Below are 21,421 nucleotides of genomic sequence, written 5' to 3'. Positions count from 1 at the left end.
AAGTTAAACAACTATAGAGGATGTAATTTTTGATCTATTTTAAATATTGCCATTCTAAAATAAGCATGTAACATCACTTTCAGGATATATTCAGTGGAATCTAAATATCAGTGGTTTGACCTCTTACATCATTCTTTTAAAAGTAGTCTTTTATTAAGAGTCAAAAATTTTATATTTTTGTTTTCATTGGACTAATTTTAAAATTTAAGTTCCTCTTATGGAATGTTATCAAAAATTATATAGTTATATGCTTAGAAGTCTTCTATTGATTAAGCCATCAAACTTAAGTACATCAAAATTTGTACTTTAAAGTTTAAATTTTTTTTCCTTGTGAACATAATCCTATAAACTAAAATTTTCCTGGACCAAGTTATTTTTGTAGTTTACTAATATGCAATTGATCAAAACAATATAAAGCTATCGTAACATTTGAAAGATTATACAAATTGTAAAATTTTGTTGGAAATATGTCTTAATGAGATGATTAGGGCTGTTTTTCCCAATTCACATTTCCGTAGGGAAATATTCCTTAAAACTAGAATGTGGCATGGCTTAGCACATTTCACTCTCATTTTGTTTGATAGATGTAAATACCGAGAAAATCTGTTTACATAAGTAGATGAAAATGATAGTTTTATTGTGCACTGCTACTCAATTTTTAAAGCAATTTCTGAGTTATATGCCAAAAATCACAGTGATCTATCAAAAGTTATTTTCAAATTACCTCTCAGCTGACATGTCAAGTCCTCCTTAATTTCTTTTTTTTTTTTAAATAAACACTTGGTTTGAAAAAGGATTTGTCACACTGGCATCAGAATTATTCAGTGTGAATTGTCTTTTATTTGTCCTAATTCTTGCATTCCATGGCAATGTATCCTAAGACTCAGAATGGATAAGAGATATTTCATTTAGTGGTTGTTTTTTTTTTTTTTTTAAATAAAGTAGAAAAGGAGCAATTGTCTGAAGTATTGGTCCTCAAAGTTTGTTCCTTGGAACAACAGCATTAGTTTCACCCAGGAACTTGTGAAAAATGCAAATCCTCAGACCTTACCCTACTGAATGAGAGATTATGGGAGTGGGGACAGCAGTATGGGTTTTCGCAGGCACTCCGGTGCTTCTCATGCATTCTGAAGTGTATGAGAACTGGCATAAAGGGGGATGCAAAAGCAGAAGCAGGAGCCTCCACCACAGACACCTCCCTAGGCAGATGAGTTTTAGAAAAGCCTCTAGGTGGAAATTAAAGTTCTGGAAATGGCTTCACTTTTATGTATCCCTTGGAAAGTCTTAGGGCACTCACACAGCAGGCATACTACCCTAGGAGTACACTAAGTTTTCCCCTGGTTTGCAGAAAGCTGCTTTAAGATACAGAGTCCTTAAAGTGCTTTCTGATTTTTAGTACATCATCTGTCCATATTTGTGAGCATGTGTTCTACCAGTCTGGTGGTGATTACTTTCCAACCTTTTAATGGGCCTCTGGTTTTAAAGAAAAAAATGAGAAAGGTTTTCTTTACAGGAAAAACCAAATAAAGCAGCATGATTAAAAATATTAATTTCTTAAAGACCTGATACAAAGTTTTAAGTGTAGGAATTAAGAGAAATTTAAAAACAGAAATAGAAGCAAAGAAGATATATTGTAATTTCTCTTCAAGAGCAAACCAGGAAAAGGAACCTCAAATTCAATCATGAGCCCTAAAAGAGGCCTAGGTGGGAGAATCCTTTGGAGTGGATTGATCTCTACATTGCTTCAGTTCCCAGATCACCTCACCCTCTCCTATGTTCATTAGCTAGATTAAACCCATTTTTCGTATAATAATACATATTGAGCACTTATCAGGTTCCAGGGCACTCTGTTAGGTGCTGGGGATACTGTTATAAACAAGATTAGCTGAGTTTCTGTTTTTAGGGAGCTTACAGTCTGATGAGAAAGATTAGCAATGGCATTAAAGTAGGAGCAGTCTGATTTCTCAAAATGCAAAAGCCTCTGCTCTTGACCATCTTTTTTTTTCCACTCTCCATCTTTGCCTGATTCCATTCATAACTGGCTTAAATCCCTACAGGATTACTTCCATGTCCAGTTGGTTGGATTCTATAGGCACATGAAGAGCTTTATCTTTCAAGTTGAACTATTATCTCTCTCTTTCCCCCAACCATTTTTTTTATAACTAGTAGTCTAAGAGTCATTCTGGCTCCTAATTTAATGCCCATATTCAATCAATTGCCAAATTCTATAATTCTACCTCCAAAGCCTTCTCATATCCATTCTCTTCTCTCTATCCAATATCTTAAATAGCTTTACTATCTCTAGACACACTGCTTTCCAAATTACCTTTCAAACTACTGCAGAGTATTCTTTAAAATGTGCAAATCAGAGCTTGGCATTCCCCAGCACAGAATTCTTCAGAACTTAATGCCTACAAAATAGAATCTAATTTCATATGCAGAGAACTTACCTACTTGTCCAATCTAGTATTCTGCAAAATGCTGTGAAAAAAAAAAAAAAAACAAACTATTTGATTTCAGGTCTTGATTTAGAAATCGTAAGTGGAACAACTATCAAATTTAAGTTCTAATGTTTTTATTTAATTAGATCAGTTTGGTTTCCTGTTAAGTCTCTGATCAAATGTCAGACTCTCTTTGTAGCAATTGTATGGGAGGCAAAAATGGAAGACTAAAACTGCTATTTGACTGAGTAAGACATAGGTGTGTCTTTCCAGGTACACTCTACACCCTTCTGCTCTGTGCTCTGAGATACTGACTGTATAGATTGCTCCTATTGGGTTCAGCCATGGAGAGCATTGCAGGAAATCAGAACCAGAGAGGATAACTCTATATCAGTGTGTAGCCACTTGGCTCCTCCCAATCCTGTGGGATTGCGATGGGCTGGTGGTACTCTATAATAAAGTTATTAGATCCTCCTGGGCAGCAGTCTCCACAGAGCCCTCTTTGCCTCCTGGTTCCACAGCTGCTCATAAGACCTTTCAGGACCGGTCTAGCAAGAGCTCTCCACTGTTTTTGGCTCCATGGATACTGTATTATGAACTGTGATTTCCTTAAGCTTCTCACTTTTGTAAATCCCTTTATTAAACACTCTTTGACTAATTTTATTTGATTGTGTCATCTGTTTCCTGTTGGATTCCTGGCTGACAGTGTTATTTGATGCATTTCTTCAGGGGAAATTATGCAAGTAACCCCATTCATTTCATTCATAGGATAGGCATGCTACATTGCAGTCTGGAAGCTTGCACACTGGTTCCCTTGGGTTGCTTCTATGGCATCTTATTGTGTACTTATATGAGGTTATAGCCTTAATTCCTTTCTTGTAACCATTAAACACAAAGCATGTGATTGTTGCAACTGCCAGCCATTTTTCTGCCTCGGCAATGCATAAACATGGCCACACTACAGACTTCTTGGTCTGAACTTTGTGTTTTCTGGCTTAAATTTCCAAAACAAAATGTATTACTCCTCAACTTGAGTTCACAATCAAGGTCAGCTTTCAATGCTTGTTTTATACTTAGGAGGAAAAAAAAAGAGTAGGAGTGAAGTTATATAGGTGCATAACAAGTTTCTCTGAGACTAAACCCCAATATCTTTGAAACTTTTTGGTTACTTACTGAGAAAGTAGGATAAGAAGGGAGGAAGACATTGCTATTTTAAACCTGCCAACAGATTTCATTTCTTTGGATAGAAGTATGCCTTTATCTTTGAGAGATGAATTTTTCCCTCTGGTTTTTGGAGAAGTCATTGCAGGGGAGGTCTTCAAGTTACACAAATTTAAGACCAAGCTCATACTTCGGGATGAATTGGGAAAAGGAGAAGCTGAGCTGCTCTGCATTAAAAAGTAGATGTTGTTTTCTTCTCATACAAAATGTTGTATCTTTTAGATTAAACTTTAATACATATTCTGTTCGTTTTCTCTGGGGTCTTGATACCAGGGCATGAAAAATTCTTGGCAGAGGCTTTCTGTGTTGAAGAGGAAAGCTGATTCCAGCAACATGGTGGCAGATGTGCTGAAATCAAGAGAAACCTCTCCTAGAGATCTGTGCAGAGGCCTATAAACTCTGGAAGTAGTCCAATAAAGTACACTGTATTAAGTGTGGCTTGGTTGTGTTAGAATTCTTTACGTTTCCTTAAATTCTCAGGATAATTTGGTTAAGTCTTGACTATGCTTTTCAGAACTAAGACATGGGCCATGGCTTCATCTGTGTAGGGTAGAGCAATGATAGATCAGCAGCAGTCTTGGTAAGCCAGATAAAGATGGTTGGGAATCACATGCCTGGTATGCGAAGGCTGGCTGGGGTCAGAGTGATATGCAGGGCAATTTATGGAATAGGGCAGCGTTCCTCAACAAAATGTGCCAAGAATATTTTGTGAGAGGGGCCTGATATGATTTTTAAATTTTTGGCAGGTAACGTGTGTTTTGGGGAATGCTGTTTTAGCGATAAAGGGAAGTGCAACTTCTTAAAACTAAATTTGGGAATATCTATATTATTCAGGCTTTCTTATAAGTAGTATCTCCATTGCTTAATATGTGGCAATATTTTGACTTTTAACTTTGAGTATCTTCTCCTTAAACATGAGGTAAATTAATAGATAATTTCATTTTGGATAAGGATATGTCATTCAAAAAAGTGATTAGGAAAATTGTTAATGAACATAATAAGCAAAGAAAATAAAAGTAACCCAGCAAAAGAAGTAGAAGAAAGTTAGTTCCAATGATGGGAAAAAAATAGAATAGAAAATTAGTAAAGTAATTCCAGAAGAATGAGAGTAAAACAACAATATCATTGTTTTGGAAAAAGATTGAGGAAAGAAACAGGGATTTTAGAGGCTATACTAATCTAGGTTGAGCCAAAACATACCATTAAAAAGCAGGCTTTGGGATTCAGTGATGCTCTGATTATGAAAGGAGGAAAGAAGAGAATGGTAAGTGCAACATTTAGCATACAGAGTTGAGGAAAATAGAAATACTATAAAGCATTCACGTCAACACAGTAGATAGGTTACATGGAACACCAAGAAACATTGGAAGCTCGTTACCAAAAGGACAAATGTTAGTGAGGGGCTTGGGAATTTCTGATTTTATAAGAAGGAAACAAACTTAGAATTATTTTTATTTAAATGAAGGTTTGAAAATACAAAAATAACAGCCCTGCTTATCCACAAAGGAGGAAGTTCAGGATAGAGATTAGACCAAAGGACGAGAGATGCTGAAACAACTGAGAATGAATGGACCATTGTGCTAAAACTGGAAAATATGCATCTAGGCTGAAAATAGCATAGGCAATTACTACTTATTGAATATTACCTAAATCATAACTCTCTCCATTACACACCATGAAAACACTTTAGATATGTGCTAAATTATGTCCTTGCTCTTTTGTTGTTGTTATTGTTAATTTATTAGCTGAGTAACACCTGTTCATTGTAAACTTGTGGGAAAATACATAAAAGCACAAATAGGAAAGTAAATACTCAAGAGACTGTTTGCTTCAGATCACTATTTTTAACCCACAGGGATCCAAAGAGTTCTCAATAACTATATGTAGAGGGAACTATTTATTGGGTGCTAGTCACTCTCCTAAGTGTTTTGCCATCTGTTTCTTTTCACAAGAAAGTAAACTCCGTGAGCACAAAGCCTCTTCTGTCTTGTTCATCACCATGTTCCTAACACCTGCAATAGGGCCTGGCATGCAGCAGGCACTCACTAAATATTTGTTAAATGAAGGACTAAATCACCTCTTCTAGTGTTCCCATAGATTTTATTGTCATGCCTATTTGCTGATGAGGAAACAGAGGTACAGAGAGATTATGCTGACTTCCCAAAGCTGCTTAGTGATGGGAGGTAGAGCTGGGATGTACACCTAGAAAGTTTGATTCCGGAGCTCATTAACACATTGGGTTATTACTCCGTGGGTAGTGGGGAGCCGGTAGAAAATAAGGTCAATGTGATGATATTAATAACATCACACTGGGCCGGGCGCTGTGGCTCACGCCTGTAATCCCAGCACTTTGGGAGGCCGAGGCGGGCAGATGATGAGGTCAGGAGATCAAGACCATCCTGGCTAACATGGTGAAACCCCGTCTGTACTAAAAATACAAAAAATTAGCTAGGCATGGTGGCACGCACCTGTAGTTCCAGCTACTCTGGAGGCTGAGGCAGGAGAATCACTTGAACCTGGGAGGCGGAGGTTGCAGCGAGCCGAGATGGTGCCACTACGCTCCATCCTGGTGAGGAAGCAAGACTCTGTCTCAAAAAAAAAAAAAAAAAAAAAAAAAACTAACATCACACTGAAACTAAAACAGAAACCCCTTACCTCCATAAGACAGGTGTTGTCAATAACTTATTACATTATTTGTTGAGCAGTTCTGTCAACCAGCAGCATCAGAAGCTGAGGACAGAAAAAGAAAAATGTAAAGCCATTTGTCTCTCACCACTCTGCTCCAGAAATATGCCATCCATGGTTGTCTGGCACCTAAATTAGTGGCTGAATGGTTTAACAAATAAGAATCACACAGCCTGTTGGGATTTCTAGAATTTCACATAAATGAATGTTTAGAAAAAAAATAGGTACAATTTGTGTCTATTTAAGACTGCGGAGTCAGAGTGAACGTCAGAGTCATTTCATTCTGGATTTCAGCACATCGTGATTTTTATTGTTGCCTATTTTACCAAAATAAATATTTGCCAGTTATTTTGTGATGCTGGGAACATGCCAGGGCATCAGTGGGAATGTCTGGAACAGAATCTGAAGTTGTTTTCCAGCGAGCTGTGGACAAATCTCCAAGCAGCCATTTTGCATGATCCTGGAGATCAAGAAATGCTTGCATGAATTTTCAAATACAGTTTACATTTTAGCATTCATAGGAGTCACTGACATGCCTATGACATATCCTAATTCACATAAGCATATAAGTCTGTGAATTTCTGAAGTGAATGGAGATTAAATAAAACAACCCAACTTTTGATTTCAAAGAAAATGTAGCAGAAAAAAATGACAATGTGTTCTAAGTTTTGATTACCCTTAAGAATGTACTTCGAATTGGGCTACAAATGTAAGAGCACAAATTCATTCCTTTGTTCATTTATTTTTTCATTCATTCACAATGTTTTTAAAGCACAAACTACATTTCAGGTATTATTTTATTTCTGAGATTCATTTCAGACTTTATTACATTGTTATAACAGTAGGACAAGACTCTTCTGGGTTTTAGTAATTGCTCCTGAAACATGAAACATTTAACCCTCCAGAAACGATCTGACAACATCCAACACTTATACTAGCACACTGAAAAGATATGTTATCTGTCTCAGTATTAAAGACATTACAAAGTAAAGCAAGCTTTGTTGGAAACTAGAAATAGCCTGTGAGTTCAGGTTGGAAAAAAATGTTTGAAGGCAGGAAGGAAGATTTGCATTCAAGCAACAAGTAGTTGTAATAACAAGTTTGTAATAATTCTGTGCCAAATAGGGACTCTGTATTTGAAAATATTGCCTCAAATATTTCATTCAATGTCATGTCTTATGCCATCTTGTAAGTTGATTTAAAATGTACTGAGACAATGCCAAACAATGTTTTAGCTGAACTTTCTTTGCTTGTGTCTCTCAGTTCCTTGTTTAGGAGTTGGGAACTGGTTACTTACACTCGAAATAGACAGGAAAGCCCCCTTGAATATCCTGAATGCCACTGAAAGATGCCGAGTTGACCTGTGGAGGGTGATTGGGGCAAGGCAGGATTGTCAGACCACAGCCAACAAAGGCAGAGCAGGTGTGGTAGAAAGCAGATGGGCCTGAAATCAGAAAATGTAGGATTAGGCCGGCGTGGTGGCTCACACCTGTGATCCCAGCACTTTGGGAGGCCGAGGTAGGTGGATCACTTGAGGTCAGGAGTTCAAGATCAGCCTGACCAATGTGATGAAACCCCACCTCTACTAAAAATACAAAAATAAGCTGGGCATGGTGGCGGGCACCTGTAATCTCAGCTACTCGGGAGGCTGAGGCAGGAGAATTGCTTGAACCTGGGAGGTGGAGGTTGCAGTGAGCTGAGGTCGTGCCACTGCACTCCAGCCTGGGTGACAGAACGAGACTCTGTCTCAAAAAAGAAAATGTAGGATCAGACCCCAACATGTCCATCCAGTAACTGAGGGACTTTTGACACCCAGCCCCTGAGATTTAGTTTTCTCAGATAATGTAGCTGGCTCCCAACTGGACCTAAGATGGTGGTTAGGATTTGGTGCTGTCTGACTGTGAAGAGGTCATTCTTAGGTATCATTTTTATGAACACATTTTTTGGGGGGTTTTGGTTTAGCTGAAAACTAAAGAAAAATATTTTTCCTTTTTGTTTTCTTAGTGGAAAAGTGAGAGAACAGAGGTCTATCCTATGTATATCTACCACTTAAAGCCGAAGCCGAAGGAACTATTTTTACTAGAGATTGAAACCAAGACTTATGCAGTGCTATGCTTCACAACTTGAGGGGCAGAATGTGATCCGTAGTCACATGGCAAGGGGCAAGGGAAATTGTGTGGCTCTGGTACCTGAGGGCTTCAGGGAACATGCCAGGGCATCAGTGGGAATGTCTAGACACCCAGACAGAACCAGAGGCTGCTCTGGGAGCTGGGGATGCTGTTAGGCCCTCTGCACAGATGGAATCAAGAGTCAGATGATTAGTTACTTAAGCCATTATGATCACTTCAAGGCTGTTCTAGTGAAGACAGGGGTAAATGAGGCTAAAAGTGTTTCAGACACTTTAATTTAGTAGTAATAGAGCCCTTTCTACTCACAATGAAAGCTTATTCTGAACACAGATACATAATACAGATAGAAGTAGAGCTCTCTGTGTTGAAATGGTAAGAACCTGGAGCTACCCGCTTAGCTCAACCGGCATCTATGTTTCTTACAGCTCCCTAAGTGCTTCCAATTTGCAGCCAAGGTGGAGGACCACTGCCTTAGAGAAATGCTTCTCAAACATTAATGTACTTACTAGTCACCTGGGGATCTTGTTAAAATGCAGGTTTCTATTCAGGAGGTCTGGGATGGGGTCTGAGGCTCTGCAAGTCTAACAAGCTCCCAGGTGATTCTGATGTTGCCGGTAGGTAAAACACACTTTGAATAACAAGGTCTTGGAACACTGGTTCTCTCACTTTCGTGGGCATAAAAATCTCATAGGGTGCTTATTAAAACACAGATTATTGTGCTTGGCTCTGAGAATGTTGGATTCAGTAAGTCTATGATAGGGCCTGGCAATTTGCATTTCTAATATGGTCCCGTTTCCCCGGCTGCATTTCTTCATGCCTGGCTTTGCCCCACTGACCAGCCGGGGCAGCCAGCAGTACCGGGCCTTGACTGTGGCTGAGCTTACCCAGCAGATGTTTGATGCTAAGAACATGATGGCTGCCTGTGACCCCCGTCACGGCCGCTACCTAACGGCGGCTGCCATTTTCAGGGGTCGCATGCCCATGAGGGAGGTGGATGAACAAATGTTCAACATTCAAGATAAGAACAGCAGCTACTTTGCTGACTGGCTCCCCAACAACGTAAAAACTGCCGTCTGTGACATCCCACCCCGGGGCCTGAAAATGTCGGCCACCTTCATTGGGAACAACACAGCCATCCAGGAACTCTTCAAGCGTGTCTCAGAGCAGTTTACAGCAATGTTCAGGCGCAAGGCCTTCCTCCACTGGTACACGGGCGAGGGCATGGATGAGATGGAATTCACCGAGGCCGAGAGCAACATGAACGACCTGGTGTCTGAATATCAGCAATATCAGGATGCCACGGCCGAGGAGGAGGAGGATGAGGAGTATGCCGAGGAGGAGGTGGCCTAGAACTCTCCTTTTCTAGGTAAAGGGGGGAAGCGGTGTGGATTCTTTACTGTGTTTTGACAGCCATGTGTCACTATGCGCTTGTTAATTTGTGTCTTCACATCTGCTGTGATGTAGCTCTGGGCGTGATCACGTAGGGCAATATTTGCAAAACCTGGCAGAACTTGGCAACCTCATAATGTATACTCATGCTTGGCACCTCCACCCCTCCCCACTCCCCTTGACGCTCCATCCCTGCCTCTAGCAGAATCTGCTTTAAAGGCCCCTTGTTGATGCTAATCAAACCATTGATATAAGGCCTTATAGGTCACATGAGGACTTGAGATTTCATTCTAAATACATACTATATATTCACTGTCTCTGCTTTTCAAAATAATTCTTGACTGGATTAAAGATATTTTAAAACAGATCACTGATGAAATCCTAACACCTGAACTATACATTTTCATCTGGTTCCCTACGAATTATGTCATCTGAATATTATCTGATGAATATTATTTCAGCAGATTATTTCATCTGAATAATCCCTATGAGGTAGATACTGTTTCCATTATCTCTTTTATTACAAGTGAGGGAGACTCAGAAATGTTGTTAGCCAGACAATTCTTTAATTCCTGTAGAGAAATAGATTAAGAGTTCAAAATTGGTTGATTTTGGAATCTACTCATGCCAAACTAGCTATATTGTTTTCCTCCCACTTTCTATTAACTTGGGTCTGTTCCATTATGGGTTATGTGGCAGAAGCTAATTACTGGGAGCTTGTAATTTGAAGTGACAGGTAATTGAAACTTCAGTCCTCTATGAATGTCTGTGTACTGCATAATACATTATTAAGCACTAATTATTTAAAACACAAATGAAGCTGATTGAAGTCAGCTGCAGGAATTGGTGGTTAATATTAAAATTGAAACTACAGATAATTAACTTGGGTCCAAAAAAGCTCATTTCAAGCTAGCCCGCAAAAATTATTTTTTGTCATTTGGTATTAATTATGACATGATAATAAGCCTAATTTTATTTATTTGGTCCATGTACATTTGCCTCATGTTCTCAGGACAAAAAGCAGAATAAAAGTTCTAAATCCAAGAAAGGAAGAAAATAATCTATCCCACATTTGTATTAATATTTAATTTTTTGCTGAATTAATACTCTAAGGTTGCCAACACAAACCTCAGTGGAAATGGTGATTCTTTTAAAAGAATATTAAATTGGATTTTAGTTTCAAATGGGATATTATTTTATAAGATTTTATCAGTCAAATTTTTCTAAATGGAACATCTTATTAGAACAATAGGATGCATATCCCCAATAGTTTATGTATATACACTGTAAAAATAGATGCTATATAAATAATATATAACATTATGATATATATTATTATATGATATTATATATCATGTTATATATTATGATATATAATATATTATGTTACATATATAATATAATATGTTACATATTATGATATATAATATATTATAATACATTATATACCATATTATATTATATATTATATATTATAATTATATATATTATAATGTAATATATTTTAATACATTATATATCATTATATAAAATATTTTAATATATTATATATCATATCATTATATATTATATAATACATTGTATATTATATCATATACATAAATATTGTATCTAATTTCCTTATTAGTTTTTGTTTCTGGAATTGTCCACCTGAAGCTTTGTATCCTGCAGCAGTGTATGATGATGTATCTTGTGTAAGTGTGGGAAAAAAGTGAAGATTTTTTAAAGTATAGTTGGAGTAGTACCTATGGATAAACATATTTCTGTGATTTGCGGAAGAGATCCTAGAAGTGTACATTTCTCCAGTACAAATATGCCACAGCGCTATGAAGAAGCAGCTCTAACTTCCTCTGCCACCTATCTGCAACTTGGGGCATTGGGAGCAAAATTAAAATCCTTGCCCATTAAAATCCTTGTGGGGCTTTAGAACTATAACCTCTAGTACTTAGTTTTCTTCAGGAGCAACAATCTCCAAGGCTAGCTACCTTGAGGATTTATAAGTTTAGTATAGATAGAAATGACAGATTTTCCTGCCCCCAGGTCTTCTTGTTGATTATTGAAAAAACATAAATTATTTTCCTCATCCAATATTTAGGGGAAAAAAAACTGGTAAAGATAAGATTTCTTAAAGGTCCCCTGGCCAAGGTGGACACATTGGCAGTTGCTTTTTTTGGTAGCATTTAACTCAGTTGATCTTTCATTTAAACTCCTCATGTAAACATTGTCTTCACTTGACTTCCAGGAATCAAATTCTCCTGGATTTTCTTCTATTTCTTAGGCATCTTCCTTGCTGGTTGCTCCACATCTTTTCTATTTATGCTTTCTCTCTTGTTGATATTATCAAGTCTTGTGGTTGTAAACAGCATAAATGTGTTTATGACTTGGCCTAGACCTCTATATCAAGCTCCAAATATAGCCTACCATACATCTCCACTTGTATGTTAATAGAGATCTCAACTTAACACACCCAAATCCAAACTCCTGATCTCCCTCCTGCTTGCTCTGTCCATCACCTTCCCTATTTCAGCACCACCACTGCTACCACCCTGGTCCAAGTCACATTATCTTATGCTTGAGTTAAGCACTAATAGCCTACTAGACTATTGGGTCCATCCTTTCTCCACTTTGGTTTAATTTTATCAGGGCAGCTAGAATGAGCCGATTCAAACCCAAGTCAGAGTATGTCACTTATTATTGAATGTCTCCAGTGGGTGCCCATCTATCTCAGAGTAAAAGACACAATTGACCCCATTTGTGTAGGGTGCCTGTGCCACCGCTCCTTGAGCCCTCTCTGATTCCTTCTGCTGCTGTCCTCCCTGTACTCACTCTGCTAGGGCCTCACTGGTCTTCTTGCTGTTCCTGCACATGCCAGGCACACTCTGTTAGTGCTTTGCACTTGCTTTTTGGTCTGCCTGGATCAGCCATCTTTCAGATACGTGACTGGCTTTTTCTTTCGCCTCCTACAGAACTTTACTTAAAAAAAAAATGCCACTTTCTCAGAAAAGACTTACTTTTTTTTTTTTTTTTTTGAAAGAGAGTCTCACTCTGTCACCCAGGCTGGAGTGCAGTGGTGCAATTTCAGCTCACTGTAACCTCTGTCTTTTAGGATCAAGTGATTCTTGTGCCTCAGCCTTCCACGTGGCTGGGATTACAGGTACGTGCCACCACGCCCCGATTTTTTTTTTTTTTTTTAATTTTTAGTAGAGACGGGGTTTTACCATGCTGGCCAGACTGGTCTCAAACTCCTGACCTCAGTTGATCGGCCTGCTTCAGCCTCCCAAAGTGCTGGGATTACAGGCATGAGCCACTGTGCCCGGCCAGTAAAACCTTTCTTGAACATCTATTTAAAACTCCAACCCCCTCGTTCAACTTCCATCTTCATTGACAACAAGAACACCTGGCCCTTAGTAGACACTCAATAATATTTGTTGAATGAATGCATGATTATCTCCCTACACATAATTCTTCTGAACATTTGAGCAATGGGTGACCCATTTTTACAGAACTGTATCTTACCATACTCTTTCTCCATATTTCTCATTGCTTGTTTGTTCTAAAAACCAGATTTCCATTTTCCATTTCTTTCATTCAATAAATACTTATTGATTGACTTCAATGTGCTGGACCTGTGCTAGGTGCTGAATAATACAGTAATGAAACATTGTCCTTATTATCAGAGAAAGACATTGGATACATAACACAAAGACATGTAATATTATAAATTGTTGTAAGATGTTGTGAAGGCAGAAACAATGTACTGAGAGGAACAATAACAGTGGAGGGAAGGTATTTACTTTGGTGGGATGGGAAGGCCACCCAAAGGAGGTGACATTGAAGCCAAGGTGAGCTGTGAAGAACCAGAAGAAACCAATAAAACAAAATGTAAAGACTGGGTTGGGTGGGGGAAGTACACATTTCAGGGAAAGAAAACAATCCTGTATGAAAGCTCTGAGAAAATAAAAACATGGCATATTTGAGAAATCAAAAGAAAGCCAGTGTAATTAAAGTGGGAGATTGGCAGTTCCTATAAGTTCTACAACATCGTGTAATGATTAAGGGCTTTGATCCCTAGAGGCAGACTCCCTGGGTCAAATTCAGGATTCACCACTTAATAGCCTGTCATATTTGACAAGTTATTTACTCCGTGCTTTAGTTTTCTCATCTGTAAAAGGAAGCCATAATGCTTATCCTATATGGTAATTGTGTTATCACATTAGTGATTGGATGCTAAGTACTTAGGACATCTTCTGCAATATAGTGTCTTAGTCTGTGTGAGCTGCTATAACACAATATCATTAATTGGGTAGCTTAGAAAAAACAGAAATGTATTCCTCACAGTTCTAGAGGCTGGAAAGGCCAAGGTCAAGGTGCAGGCAAAATCAGTGTCTGGTGTAGACCTGTTTCCCAGTTGCCTTTTCCTGTGTCCTCACATGGTGGAAGAAGTCTCTTTTATAAGGGCACTAATCCCATTCATGAGAGCTCCACCCTCGTGACCTAATCACTTCCCAAAGGCCTTACATTTGTCAAAATACTCCCTTTCTTTCCTACCCAATGAATAACAAGGTCTTCCAGAGATTTCTGGTAAATAAGATTTTCACAAGTCAAGTCTTCTCATTGACTCATTAACCAAAGTACTTCAACAAAGCTTTTAATCCAAGTTAGCACCCAAAAGCTAAACACTTACACCAGGCCATTAGAGTGAACCCAGTAAAGTGGAACATAACTTTCAATATTCTATTTGCATCTAAAACTTGTTTTGCTAAAATAAAAAAAATTTACTAGTTGATATCACCAATTTGCATTAGCACTGGTTGTTCAGTCTAAATTAGCTTTATTTTTTGCTTCCAGGATATCATTATATTTTTCATTTCTTATTTCTATAAATAAAATAAAAATATATTAAGATTATCCATACACAACTTATTGGCTGCAAACCAGGTCTGAATGCAAAATTGGCAACACATATTAGAACAATTACCAACAAAAAAGTCTTTTTCAAAGTTCTTTATGTGTTTCCCTTTCATGACACAAAGGACTAAGCAACACATCATTTTCTATGCTATAATAAAATCATCCATTTTCAGCATTCTAACTGATAGAGAAAATTGTTTTGTTCTAAATGAAAATAGAAATTCTAAGTGCTAGTAGATGAATTCATATCTAATTATCTAACTTGTCTTATAGAAAGGCAATACTGGGATATTTAAGTTGAAATATTCTGCCTAGAAATCAATGTAATAGAAGCCTGATTTTCTGTACAGAATGTTTCTTATTGTTGTAAAACATATTCCAAATTTCCAATTATAGATCTATTTAATAAATTTTTGCATCGACCCAATTTTAGCACTTAAATGTCTTTTCAGAGGGAAGGGGAGGGCCCTCTTTTTACAACAAAAACCTTGTGTTGACTCTTAAGATAGTTAAATTCTTGCAGACACTTACGTTGTATGTTCCCTTTTCTAACAGTCAGATTTGTAACAACCTATCTGGTATAGTGACAAATAAGCAAGAATTGCCCAAATCACCACAGAGGATCAGGGCACATCTTGCACTTTGGGTCCCCCAGAAGCACCTACTCTGCAATCTGCTCTAGTTGTACCATTTTTCTTAAACCAACAAGATCTGAGATAACAAAGATGAGTCCTAGGGAAAGAACAAGGAAGAACAAGGAAATTGTATGTAGATCATTCTAAATTTGCATGTATATATCTTCTATATTATGCATGGCATCCCAAAATAGCACGATACTGACTTAGGGTAATAAGGGCCTGGAATACACGTGGAGAAAGGACACAATATTCTACACGAACTGCCTTTATGTGAAATACTCCATTTGTAAGAAGTCCTTACAAAGTATAAACAACCATTTGTAGTTACAAAAATTATGTACAAGGACTTGGACAGTTCCCACCAGGATAGAATAATAGAGACCAGATTTATCCTTTTAAGCAGCAATTAGAAAAACAAAGTCTATTAAAAAATGGTTTTCAGATATTGAACATCAGGCAGCACAGGACAGTGATCCCTGAGAGAAAAGAAAGCAATGTGGCAACTGAAAAGATGTCTTTCTATTTGCATAGATGAAAAGAATATAGCTGAGAGAGAATATAACATTGGAGCGGGGGCCAGAGGGTGAGAAGGATGCAGCATGGTATAGGAGAAAGAGCAATCCTTAAACTCCGGCATCAGCAAGACCTGTGCTTCAAGCTCAGCTCTTCCATTTACTAAATACACACAGCAGGCATTCAAAAATAGAAGAGAATATTTATCAGATATCACACTTGAGGCAGAAATTATCACTGAGGGATAGAATAATCAATTCAGAAATAAAGAGAAAAGGTTGTAGAATAGGCCATTTTTTTCCTTAAATATTGCTTCTGCCCTATTCTTTCACCCCTTTCCTTCCTGTACTCCAATTAAGCAGATGTATACGTTTTGATTATGCTTTGCACATCTCTTACTTTATGTTGTTTCTTCTATTTTTGTTTCTCTTTATGCTTCTTTTCTGCATATTATTTTTCTTCTGTTTTCTGGTTTACTGATCCTGTTTTATATTGGGTTCAGTCCATTGTAAAACCCATCCAATGATTTGTTAATTTCTTTCTTTTTCTTTTTTTTAAAGACACAGGTTTAATTCTTGACCATTGCTGATCACTTGTTTCACCTTAGACAAGTCAGCTAACTTTTTTCATCTGCTCGACAGATCTGTGGTAAGGATTAGATGAGATGACATCCATGAAACATATGACAGAATACCTTGCCATAGTGGTTACTCAGCATGTAAGTTTTTTGTTTGTTTGTTTGAGACAGAGTCTCCCTCTGCCGCCGGGCTGGAGTGCAGTGGCGAGATCTCTGCTCACTGCAATGTCTGCCTGCTGGATTCAAGTGATTCTCCTGCCTCAGCCTCCCAAGTAGCTGGGATTACAGGCACCCAGCACCAAGCCCAGCTAATTTTTTGTATTTTTAGTAGAGACGGGGTTTCACCATGTTGGCCAGGCTGGTCTCGAACTCCGGACCTCGGGTAATCTGCTTGTCTTGGCCTCCCAAAGTGCTGGGATTATAGGCGTGAGCCACCATGCCTGGCCTAGCATGTAGTTTTTAAAAGGCAAAGCAATTGAAATTTGTAAAGCATTTGGATATCTACAAAAGTTATTTGACAAGAACATACAAGGGGACATCTCTTATGGGCTAGTGATTTTAGGATTGTCCACTCGATGTTAACTAAATATCCTTCCTAATGCCAAACCAACACACAGGGTGAGAATACGTGATGCTGGATAAAAAAAAAAATTTGATTTCTCTATCAAATGTACTTTTAGGTAAAACAAAAAAGTACGCACAGTATAAAATATTTGTATGGGCAAATTTGTTAATTTTAAATATTATATTTTTTCTATTCTAAAGCATCCATTTGATTTTTTTATATTCCAATTTTCAGCTTAATTCTTGATCTTTTCTACTATTTGAACAAATTTCCCTCTAATGTGTAAATCACTTCTCTTTCTCTCTCTCTCTCTCTCTCTTAGATTTTAGTAAACCTAATGTATCCTAGGTATTGGCATGCCTTATAGGCTTGGATATTGTGAATAAAAACAAAGAACTGTAGAGGCTCTTATTGATTTCTCCCAAAGAGAGTTATTTTTTCTTCTGGCGGGTAGATCTTGTTAAGATGTGATTTTATATGCTCTGTTAGGGTTAGGCTATAAAGTTTTCTGCCTTATTTGATCTTATGTGTTGCAGTTAGTTCTTGTGAGTTTTTCCCACTTCTAGTGCCTGCCCCATCTGAGTCTCTAATAAAATTTTGTGATGTTTACTGATGCCTCTCTGCTTTGGTGGAGCTTAACCTCTATAACCTCTGTTTTCTCAATTCTGTATGCTGCAGAAATCTGTGAACAGCTTTTTAGCTTCCCAGCTGCTCTGGGTTTTGTAGAGTCTCACTAGACCATGGGCAGCTTATGTACTGACCAATAGCTTGTAGGGAATACATATATCGTTATCTGAGCTTCTTTTCTGAGTTTGACTCAGTCTCCGGAAATTTGCTGCATAAGTCTGGGCCCTGACCACCAATATCTGTCTCCTCATCCCTGCAATACTTTCTACTTGGACCCAATTTCCACATGCTCGAATGTGGAAAAAAACGCTTTAGAGAAAAAGCAAGGGGAAATGTGGAGCTCACTTTGTATGTTTTGCTTCTCTCAAGGGTTACAGCACCTGTATTGCTTTCTCTCCAGTATCAAGCAGTTGTTTTATATATATTACCCAAAGCATATGTTTTGTCTGTCTCATTAATCAAGGACAAGATTCTCTATCATGGCCAGGACTGACTCCCCTTTACTCTTCAACTTACTATGATTTCCATTCTATTATTCCATTTAAGCTGTTCTTGATAGGGTTACCAATGACTTTCATGGTGCCAATACAGTGTGTTCTTTCAGCCCTTATCCTACTCTATCTCAGTAGCATTTGACACAGTTGACCACTTTCTGTCTTTTTTGGATTTCATGCCATATACCCTTGGTTTTCCTTTTGTTTCAGTGGCCATTCTTTCTCAGTCTCCTATATTGAGTTAGCACTCCTTTACCCAACTTTAATGCTGGACTTCCACAGCCCTCTAATAGGAGTCTTAGGTGCTCTTGTGTCCTACTTTACAATCCTTCCGTAGGTAATCCCTTTCAAATCCATGACCTAAATTTACCTCTTCTTATGATTGCCACAATATGCTGAAACTTTCAAGTTTATACTTCCAGCCCAGGCTCCACTTCTAAGCTTCACAACTTAGATCTATCTAGTGGTCTACTTGAGATCTCCACTTGGATGACTTACAAGGATTTCCAAACTTAACAGGCCTAAAACTGAGCATTTTTGTGCTCTATCCTGACCCCCTGCCATACTTCCTTGGCAAGTTCCCCATCTCAGCAAAGGACATCTTTCTTCCCCTTGTGACCCTTGCTCCACACTTGAAATTAACCCTTGATTCTTCTCTCTCATTTAAATGCACCAGATTTCAGTGCCTTGTATTTTGGTCAGATTTTCAACTTCATGAGAGTCTCATAACTTTGCTCGCTGATGACCTGACTGTTGCTTTGCCCTGGACCAAGTCCACAATTCTGGAGCCCTCAGAATCTTTTCTGTTAGGGCACTTGAGGGCATAGGGGCTATGAACCCTGAAATCTCACTGTATTGTAGCATAGCATAGATACAGAAATTTGTAAGCCAGACCAAAGTAATAATAAATATTAATTCATGTCATCTATGCTGTGTTTTAGATGTTTAGAACATTTAGGATTAATTTTTTAAAAAAATTTCTAAGAGCTTTAGATATGTTGAGAGCTAGAGCGGTGGGGTAAAGATAGATTCTATAAGGCTTGTCTTATGGAACATAGTTACCATTTCATGAAACAGCATTTGCAATTTCTGAAACTCTATTAACTGGATGGATCATCAATTTATGTTTTACAGGCTGAAATTTTAGGCTTCTGTCACTCATAGATAACTGAAAGCTTTAGATTTAGCATGGCCTCTAGTCCCTTAAATGTCTTAAAAAATTAAAATGCTTATTAAAAAGAACAGTATATTTTAGCTAATGAGTTCGTAAAGAATGATCTGAATCGGGGGCATCCAATCTTTTGGATTCCCTTGGCCACACTGGAAAAAGAAGAATTGTCTTGGGCCATACATAAAATACACTAACACTAATGATAGCTGATGAGCTAAAAAAAAAATCACAAAAATATCATGTTTTAAGAAAGTTTACGAATTTGTATTGGGCTGCATATGGCCTGCAGGCCACAGGTTGAACAAGCTTGGTCTAAAGAAAACGATATTTTTATTTTTTGTAAAATTGCTTTAGAACCCCTAGATACAGCCTAGGACCCACTGACCCTAGGTAACCTTGAGCAGGCAACTTACCTCCTCCAGCTTCATTTTCCTCATTTATGAAATGGTGAGCACGATGGCTCTTCATCTGCAACAATAAGTAGCAGTGGATATTTCCCTTGTGGCAGGCACTCTATGAAGTGACCTGCATCTGATTTCATTCTTACAACTATTCCTCTAGATATGAGGTAAAAAAAAATCATCTTCATTTTACCTGAGGCTTAGAGAAGATAACTTGCCAAAAGTCACACAGCTAGTAAGTGTAGCATCCAGACAGTTTTTCTGTCTCCAGAATGCAAAGCTTCTAACTACCACTCGGAGATGATCATGATCATTCCTCCCTAATGGGCGCTTATGTCTTACTTACAGACAGCGATGCTTAATTTTATGTGTCAACTTGACTGGGCCGTGGGATGCCCAGATACCTGTTTTGTGTTGCTGTAACAGATTACCTGAGACTGCCTAATTTACAAAGAACAGAAATTTATTTCTCATGGTTCCAGAGGCTGAGAAGTCCAATATCAAAGAGCCAACAGACTTTTGCGTCTGGTAAGGTCCTGGTTTCTATTTCCAAGATGATGCCTTGAATGTTACATACTCTGGAGGGGAAGAATGGTGTCCCTCACACAGCAAAACGACAGAAGAGAGAGAGCCCACTCCTGCAAACCCCTGTTATAGTAGCATTAATTTATGCCCTTTAAATTTTCCATTAGGGCCCACCTCCCAACACCATTTCATTAGGGATTAAGTTTCTAATACATGAGCTTTGAAGGGAACGGAAACATTCAATTCATGGTGCCAGATATCTGGTTTAACATTATTTCTGCATGTATTTGTAAGAGTGGTTCTGGAAGACATTAGCATTTGAATTGGTGAACTGAGTAATGCAGATAGCCCTCCCCTGTGCAGGTGAACATCATCCAACCCATTGGGGGCCTGAGTAGAAGTTAAAGGCAGAGAGAAGTCGAATTCTCTCTCTTTGCCTGACTGCTTGAGCTGAGACGTTGCTCTTCTCCTGTCCTTGGGCTGAGATTTACGCCATTGGTGCTCTTGGTTCTCAGGCCTTCCAATTAGTATTTATACCACTGGCTTCCCTGTGTCTCCAGGTTGTAGATGGCAGATTGTGGGACTTAGCCTACTTCTCTATCTATCTATCTATCTAAAATTGGCCCTGTTACTCTGGATGACCTTGACTAATAAAGATTTTGTTGTTGTTGTTGTTGATGGAGTCTCATTCTGTCACCCAGGCTGGAGTGCTGTGGCGTGATCTTGGCTCACTGCAACCTCCACCTCCCGGGTTGAAGCAATTCTCCTGCCTCAGCCTCCTGAATAGCTGGGATTATAGGTGCCTGCCACCACACCCAGCTAATTTTTGTATTTTTAGTAGAGACGGGGTTTTGCCATGTTGGCCAGGTTGGTCTCGAACTCCTGACCTCAAGCGATCTGCCCGTCTTGGCCTCCCAAAATGCTGGGATTACAGGCATGAGCCGCTGCGCCTGGCCCCAATAGAGCTTTTAGGCATGGAAAGCAGCCCAGATTTCAGTCAGGCCTCTGCCTTTGAAAACTGTCTGCAGTTTTGTCTATAGTGGTCTTTGAGATTGTGAGGGGACCCTTATTGGAGTGAGACATCTCTGTTGCCTTCTAGTGCAGTTTGGGTGTAGCCTGATTCAGCAGCTCACT

The 21,421-nt window shown here is 38.5% G+C and overlaps 1 protein-coding gene across 1 annotated transcript; it reads left to right on the top strand.

Annotated features, from left to right (window-relative positions):
- Window positions 1–9,265: 9,265 nt before the first annotated feature.
- On the top strand, window positions 9,266–9,898 carry LOC100992912 (tubulin beta-8 chain-like). The gene has a single exon (XM_003822243.6). The coding sequence runs from the start codon at window positions 9,290–9,292 to the stop codon at window positions 9,824–9,826; it is 537 nt and encodes a 178-aa protein (XP_003822291.2). The 5' UTR covers window positions 9,266–9,289; the 3' UTR covers window positions 9,827–9,898.
- Window positions 9,899–21,421: the final 11,523 nt, after the last annotated feature.

The sequence above is a fragment of the Pan paniscus genome, chromosome 4 (genome assembly GCF_029289425.2).
Source record: "Pan paniscus chromosome 4, NHGRI_mPanPan1-v2.0_pri, whole genome shotgun sequence".
In the NCBI taxonomy this organism is placed as follows: Eukaryota; Metazoa; Chordata; class Mammalia; order Primates; family Hominidae; genus Pan; species Pan paniscus.
The sequence above is the reverse complement of the archived record's forward strand: the minus strand, read 5'-3'. Positions and strand labels throughout refer to the sequence as shown.